The 8,097-nt window shown below is 45.1% G+C and overlaps 1 protein-coding gene across 1 annotated transcript in view; it reads right to left on the bottom strand.

Moving 5' to 3' along the window:
* Positions 1–2,151: 2,151 nt before the first annotated feature.
* The window catches only part of ATXN10 (ataxin 10), a 132,975-nt gene continuing 127,029 nt past the window's right edge, over positions 2,152–8,097 (bottom strand). Inside the window, exon 11 of the mRNA XM_066590212.1 lies at positions 2,152–2,822. Within this exon, the coding sequence (XP_066446309.1) occupies positions 2,641–2,822 (182 nt within the window). The 3' untranslated portion in view covers positions 2,152–2,640. The remainder of the gene's footprint in view (positions 2,823–8,097) is intronic.

Below are 8,097 nucleotides of genomic sequence, written 5' to 3'. Positions count from 1 at the left end.
CGCAATAGTGTACAGAGCTGATGGGTTGCCAGAAACACACAGCTCTGTACACACTGCAGTGGCCTGGAACTGCAGTGCAAGGAAAGTTTCCATGCAAGTTAATGGGAATGGACTGTCGGACACCAGACGGTCAACTACTGATGACCTATGCTGGCAATAGGTCATCAATAGTTCAAAGGTAAACCCCTATAACACACTAAGGGTGTGTTCACGCCACCTTTTACCCCACGGCCTTGGTCACATCTGGATTGCTGAAAAAAAAAAGCATCCAGATGGAACCAGTGGCTTTCATTGGTCCAAGAGAGACCACTAAGGTGTCCACTTGACCAAGTTTCAGTTTTTCCAGCAATTGTGCTATCATTGACCCACTGGACTCCATTTGATAAATGCAAGCCTACGATTCCACTTGGATGGCGATCCAGATTGAACCCAATGACAGAAACCATAGACGTAGGGTAAAACATAGTGTGAACTCAGCCTTAACGTACCTTTGCACGGAACAACTATCATTCAGACAGTCACTCAGAAAATTTGTTGAAATGTTCGTAGACAGTCGCTCGTTTGCTTTTACACGGTGACGATCGTTAATTAGTGGTTCACTGATATCACTTTTTTTAGTAAGCTGAAATGAAACAACTAATGACTTTCCATTTGTCACCCTGTCAGTGGCCATGTTTACTGGATGACTAAGGTTTGGATTCGCTCTTTCAAAAGTAATTACTCGGCCAATTAAAAAACCCCTTTAGAAAATAAGTGAAACAGTCGAGTCAATAAGCGAATATTAAAGGAGTCCATTCAGAATAACGGACTACCAAGGACCAAAGTTATGGACTCGGAAAGAACAGAATTCGTTGTGTCTGTGATAAAGGCCCCGATGAACCAATAGATATGGCTTATGTAGAAGTACATACACAGTGGAAGAAAGGTTCGTTTGTTCACGGCTGTTTCTATCCTTTCCCATAGACAAGTAGAGTCCGAGGTGTCAGACCGCTCTTCATCATTATGTTAGCAATGAGTAGAGTAAGGTAAGAGGACATTAATCGGCTTGGAGGAGCTCCTAGTGCCAACGGCATACAGTGGTGCCTTGGGTTAAGAGTTTAATTCGTTCTGTGACGGAACTCTTATCCAAAATACTCTTAGGGTTTTTACCACTGCAACATCACTGCGCTTTTTTCAATGGGACTTTCTAATGTTAAAATCCCAAGTTTGCGCTTTTGCAATTTCTGCGCAATGCGATTTTAACATTAGAAAGTCTCATTGAAAAAAATGCGATATCGCAGCATTAAAAAAAAAACGACAGTGGGTAAAAGCCCTTAAGTCAAATCAATTTTACCCATCGAAATGAATGAAAAAGCCATTAATCTGTTCCGAAATTGCGAAGCTCTCCCACTGATTTCAATGGGGATGGCGTTGCTCCATTGAAAGCAATAGAACGCTGGTATCCCCGCAGTGATTTTCGGTTAAGGGCTTTAAATATAAGCCCTTCCCTGAAATCATCCCTTGCTGCAGTAAAAAAAAAATATATATATATATTCCCCTGTCTGCCGGGGCTCGGGCGTGTCTAGCCGCTGCTTGTTCTCCCTGCACGGCTCTAAAGCTTTTCAGCAGGCGGGGATTAAAAATGCAGGGAGAACAAGCGATGGCTAGACACGCCTGAGCCCCGCAGCGGACAGGTGAGTATATATTTTTTACTACAGCTCGGGAAGATTTTCAGGGAAGGACTTATATTTAAAGCCCTTCCCCGAAAATCACTGTAGAGGTTGCTGGCAGCCCATTGCTTTAAATGGGGCCACTGGCAGCAGCAGCTCCATTGAGAGCAAGGCTTGTAACCCAAGTTTTTGCTCTTAAATCAGAGCAAAAACTCGGGAGAGAGCCTGCTCCCAAGCCAAAAAGCTTGTAAGCTGAGGCACTTTTAACCCAAGGTATCACTGTATTACAAAATATGGTGCGGATCCGCTGTTGTCACCTGATGCATAATTAGATTGTTGCATTGCAATTCCAAAAATAATCCAGAAAAGATAAAAAAGGAGCCTCAGCCATAAGAAGAAACAACACCATAGTTGATATGATGGTAAATTGGTGAAGGTCTCATAGGACTTCACCCAAAGCCACCAAGTAGGACATCAAAGAAAAATACAAGCAGCACTCAACTTTGGTAAACAGACGTTTAATGATCCATACGCAACATTTCAGGTCAACAACACGAGCCTTTGCCAAGCTTGAATGTGGTTTCTCTTCTTTGGCTTCAGGTATCACAACTTCCAGGTGAGAATTCACATTGGAAACACTGTTTAACCTTCAGGATCTGCCAAATCCGGGCTGGAGTTAGAGCAGATTACAGAGACACGGCTGCTTCCTTCTATATACAGCGCCGCTCTTGTCCCTTGACTGTTGGGTATTGCATTCACTTGAATGGGGCCAAGCTGCAATACCGCTTACCGCCTGTGGACAACAACAGTAGCGTCTTTACTGGAAAAACTTGCAGACCTCAACAACCCTTTTAAGGTCAACTTTCAAGACACCCAACCTGCAAGGCCGTAGTCATGAAATATCTAGAAAAACAATCTTAATGTGATCTGCACCAAGAAGATGATGATCTGTGGGTTACGAGTCTTTCTGTATGGACAAATCCACTTGTCATCACTTTTTCTTTACGGACTTCAGAAGTAGTCTTCCATCTCGTTCCTCCACATGCAACCCCATACTCTCCAACAGCGAAGTGTCGGCCAGGCCTTGATGCTGCATACCAGCGATCAGCTCCTGATTCTTCTCGTTGTGTTCGGTAAGGTTTCTAATGGCGTAAATAGCCCACTGGTTGAGAACTGGGATTTAAAGAGGTAAGGAATATACAACTAGTTGGCCCCAAATGATGGAACAACAAAGAATCATCATCCAAGTAAATAGGCAAACAGACGAGAACGTACAGACTATATAGATATGCTTCGGACATTTTGTATAGCGCCAACGTATTCCGCAGCTTTCAGGTAATTTACTTATTACCCCACACCAAGCTGAGTACTCAATTTACCAACCTTGAAAGTATGGAAGGCTGAGTTAACCTTGGGCGGGCTACCATAACCATACGGAGATTGAATTTGCAACCTTCAGGTCGTGAGCGAGAGCTTAGGACTTCATTTCTGCTGCCTTAACACTCTGCACCACACGAGGCAGCACATAAGTTTGGTCATACCTACACTAGGGAATATAGCAATGCAGATGTAAATCCCTTGTGCTCCGACAGGATCCCTTCTGCCATTGTAGAGATTTATCAACCTTGAGATCTTTCCATCGAAGACCTTGTCTGTAAAGGTGAACAAAGTACAATAGAAGCCCCCTGACCGCGCTCCTGCACCCCTATGACAGGTACAACTCCTATACGGTCCTCTATTCATTCTACAGAAGGTTACTTTCACTCAGTTGCCAGAACATTAGGTGGCTGTCTGATAGCCAACATCATCGGTCACATAACCACTCAAGTGGCCATATTCCTTGAGGGATCTCACTCAGGCCTCCCTGGCAGCCAATCACAGCGATATAACCCACTCCTTCCCTCCTATCATTGTATTTGTCATGTGGAGTCCGGTCCGGGCCCTGAAATGGTCAACTAAATGGATGGAGAAAACCCAAACCTCCCAACATTAGTATCTCTATTTGTCAGATGGGATCCTGGTGATTACTGAGGATACAGGAAAATGAAATTCGGGAGGCGGACTTTATGAAGAAATCGTTATGGATTTGAATCTTTGTAACAAGCACTGAATAAAGGCAGAACACAGAGGACGCCCTTCAGCTTATATGCAAAGTCTTGTTCACAACGCAGTGGAGTGACGCACGGAAGAACCCCAGTGGACCAGCAGACTCATCACCTACCCCTAGTAAAGGTCCGAAGGTGATCGCTGAGGAAGGGGGCAGGGGTGGTTGAACCGCTGAGACGCCGACCGATTCCAAGAATGGAGGTTTTTTGTTCGCCTCCCCTTGCGATTACGGGCTCGCTGCACCCCATGCAATAACATGGAGATTGAATGGAGTGACAGTCACGTATATGCGGCACTGCTCTATTCATTTCAATGGGGCCAACAGAAACTGCTACAGAGTACGAGCGCTCCGCTATCTCCTTCAGTGCCACTGAAGATGAATACAGCAGCGGCGGGCATCTACGCCTCCTCACTGCGGGAGGAGGAGGAAAGCGGGACGCAGAACCCCCCATTCTCTGTGGGGGTCTCCATAGTGAAATCCCCAATCAGACTTTTTTTTTTCCACCTGTTCTATGGATAGGCAATGAAAATCCATTCTGGTATACCCCCTTCAACTCAATTTTGGCTTGCATTTTCAAGGTCAGGCCCCAATAGAACATTTTATAGCTGTGGCGGTAGAACCTGAGGGTGTGGTCCACTTACTGGATAAGAGTTTTCCCCGACAGCTGTGCCTGCATTAAAATGTTAAAAGTGATGCACTTACCCCTCCTGTGCCGCCGAGATTCAGTATTGGATGTGGCAGATGATGTCACTGGAAACCAGGTGATCACTGCAGCCTATCAGAGGCTGGCACCCAGGATGTGAGCACTGATGTCAGGAGAATGGGCGTTGACCTGACTTCTAGTTACATTTGTCACCAACACTGGGCTCATGGCGTGTCTGCGGCGACAGATGAGGGGTAAGTACAGCTGTTTGTGCTCTTCTAACGCAGTTACAGCTCTTGGGGGAATGTTGCGCAGTAGCCGGACAGCCCCTTTAACTGGTATCGAGCTACAGTGAAAAATAAGGGTATTCAAAGTCAATTTGGGAATTTGACCCTTAAAATGTGAATGGGGGAAAAAGTCCCTAAGAGAGAAAGCACTCAAATTAATTTCCATCATCATTCGGTTAAAAAAAAAATATATATATAATAAAAAATCCGCGGCCCGAGGGGCAAAAAAGCAATAATGTATAATTAACATGTTATCCATTTTTGTCTCCCGCTTGCGAACAAACAGCGACGTGTTGAAACAATGCCGCCCGGGTTGAGCATGGGCCGCTGCTAGAAGGTGCCGTACTCTGGTGGAGGATTAAATGTTTATAAAAATGGAAGCGTCGTCTGCGTTCTCGGCTCATTAAACGCTCAGCGACTTGACAGCTCCACTGACTCACCCATAACTGCGCACGGACCGATAAGTCCCAGAAGGCTCTGTACAACCAGTAGATGGGTCATCGATACAATGGTTATCTGGGGCAGGAGGGTGATGGAATGGGGTCAAAGGGAAAAATTAAAAAATGTTATAGCCAAGGGCAAATGGTTTCAGAGATTATGGGATGTCCGCATCATCCAAGAAGAAGAGTAGATGGATTACTTTAAAGTCGGCCATTTGTGCCTAAAGGCCCTTGTTTGGGCTGAATGGTGGTTTGCCCCATCATCGTCCCATTTGAAATCAGGCAACGAATGAGAAAATGCTTGTTCATTTGCCGATTGGCCCTTCCTTGACATCGCGCCTTTGTGGAATATTCCAGGACTTTCCATAGACTTTTAGACAAGCAGGTCCATTCTAACTCAAAGTGGTACAGGTGGCACCTTTGGCAAGTGCTGCCTAACATGCCAGTCAAGCTTTTACCATTTACATAAAATGTAAGCGCCCGCCACACAGTCTTCTGCCCCATCCGATTAATGTACGAAGTTTGGAAGTGTCACACGGGATCTCTAAACCCGAACTTGGAGGAACATCCCTGCATAAATTACCATTGGTGAAGGCTATGGGGCACTGGGGTAAAAACACTGCTCTACCATATAAAAGGTCAGCTGTGCTATGTGTAAAGGGGAAGTTCCAAGGTATGATTGTGGATCATACATTCATGGCTCCACGATCTGAAGAGCTTCCAACGAGCCCCGGTCATTGGTGCTAATTAGTTGGAGCGGAGATTTCATTGCCAACCTTGTGGGGTTTTCTCACACAGTGTGGAGAGTATACAAAGAATGGTGTGATCGAGGAACATTCAGCGAAAGGGGATCATGCGGACCGAAATATCTCAAAGGGGTCAGAAGGGGATGTCAAGAATTGTTCTGACGAATAGGTGTAGCACAGTCAAATAAAATGACGGCCCAATACAACGCTAGTGCTCCAATTAATGTGTCCACAAGTACAACTTTGGTGCAAGCAGCATGAATCGCTGACCCCTTCCTGTCTGCGGGTCAGAACATGTCAGCACCTCCATCTAATCTGCAGCCACTACAAGAAGCTTCCTGTCCGCAGGGGCCGATATTCCTGCAGAACTATTTCAGCATCTTAAGGGAATCTACACCATGTGAAACTGCTGCGGTTGTGAAGGCCAAAAAAGGTCCAACGTGCTACTGGATGGGGGTCTCTAATAAAGAGGCCATTCAGTGTATGCTATGGATCTAAACCGGATATCACTGCAAATGGAAGCATAATTGCACAAGTTGTCAAATCTGCCATTTTAGGCTATGCAGGGTAAATAGTCCGTCGGAGCTGTAATGGCGACCCCATGGGTTGTCACCCAGCATTCCACAAGAAGAGCTGAAGATGAGGCAAGGACTAACATTTACGGGAACTTAGATATTGGGGAAATTCTTTTTATCTGTATCCGATGTCGGTTGTCCTAATGAAGGTTTTAGTTGGGACAGATGAGGCAATATGGAGGGGTAATATGGAGGCGTGGTGGGGCAATATGGAGGGGCTGGTGGGGTAATATGAAGGGGGGTGGGGTAATATGGAGGGTGGTGGGGTAATATGGAGGGGGTGTGGGGTAATATAGAGGGGGGTGGGGTAATATGGACGGGGTGGGGTAATATAGAGGGGTGTGGGGTAATATGGACGGGGTGGAGTAATACGGAGGGGTTGTGGGGTAATATAGATGGGTGGTGGGGTAATATGGAGGGATGTGGGGTAATATAGAGAGGGGGTGGGGTAAGAGCGCGGCCTTCTCTTTAATTTCTGGTTTGCTTGGAGCTGCTACATAAATTTGATATACATATTGGAAAAACAAAGATCTAAAAATACAGCTGAACATTTTCCTTCCCTCTAATTATTTTGTCTATTTATTTTGTTATTGTTGGAGAAGGCTTCCTAAAAATGACTATTTTCCTCCCTCGCGCTCCGCGCCTCCTGTTATTGTGTGGTATACGGACTCCCAAGGTTTCCTATAAAATGGTACATTGTGTGATCTGTGCCGAGCATCGGCTGCACAACGCGGTTACATGCCTTGTTTTTATAGTTTCCTGTAATAGACACTTAAAAGGCCACTAACCTAAAACAACTGAGCAGACGACGACTATGGAGCAGATATTAGGGACTGCAGATATTAGGGACTGCAGATATTAGGGACTGCAGATATTTACTAAGGTGACTATGGAGCAGATATTAGGGACTGCAGATATTAGGGACTGCAGATATTAGGGACTGCAGATATTTACTAAGGTGACTATGGAGCAGATATTAGGGACTGCAGATATTAGGGACTGCAGATATTAGGGACTGCAGATATTTACTAAGGTGACTATGGAGCAAATATTAGGGACTGCAGATATTTACTAAGGTGACTGTGGAGCAGATATTAGGGACTGCAGATATTTACTAAGGTGACTGGAGCAGATATTAGGGACTGCAGATATTTACTATGGTGACTGTGGAGCAGATATTAGGGACTGCAGATATTTACTAAGGTGACTGTGGAGCAGATATTAGGGACTGCAGATATTTACTAAGGTGACTATGGAGCAAATATTAGGGACTGCAGATATTTACTAAGGTGACTATGGAGCAGATATTAGGGACTGCAGATATTTACTAAGGTGACTATGGAGCAGATATTAGGGACTGCAGATATTTACTAAGGTGACTGTGGAGCAGATATTAGGGACTGCAGATATTTACTAAGGTGACTGTGGAGCAGATATTAGGGACTGCAGATATTTACTAAGGTGACTGTGGAGCAGATATTAGGGACTGCAGATATAAGGTACCGCAGGCTTCTCCGTTCTTATAAAGGTTGTACAGACTATAGGGACAGCAGATAGATCCCGGATCGGTGGGATTATCACCATGGTCGGCCTTACGGCTGTTTCAGTTGAGCCGATTCATCATTTAAACGAGCGAATGACATCATAAGC

Source organism: Eleutherodactylus coqui, chromosome 2 (genome assembly GCF_035609145.1).
Source record: "Eleutherodactylus coqui strain aEleCoq1 chromosome 2, aEleCoq1.hap1, whole genome shotgun sequence".
In the NCBI taxonomy this organism is placed as follows: Eukaryota; Metazoa; Chordata; class Amphibia; order Anura; family Eleutherodactylidae; genus Eleutherodactylus; species Eleutherodactylus coqui.
Note: the sequence above shows the minus strand (reverse complement) of the source record. Positions and strands in the feature narration are given on the sequence as shown.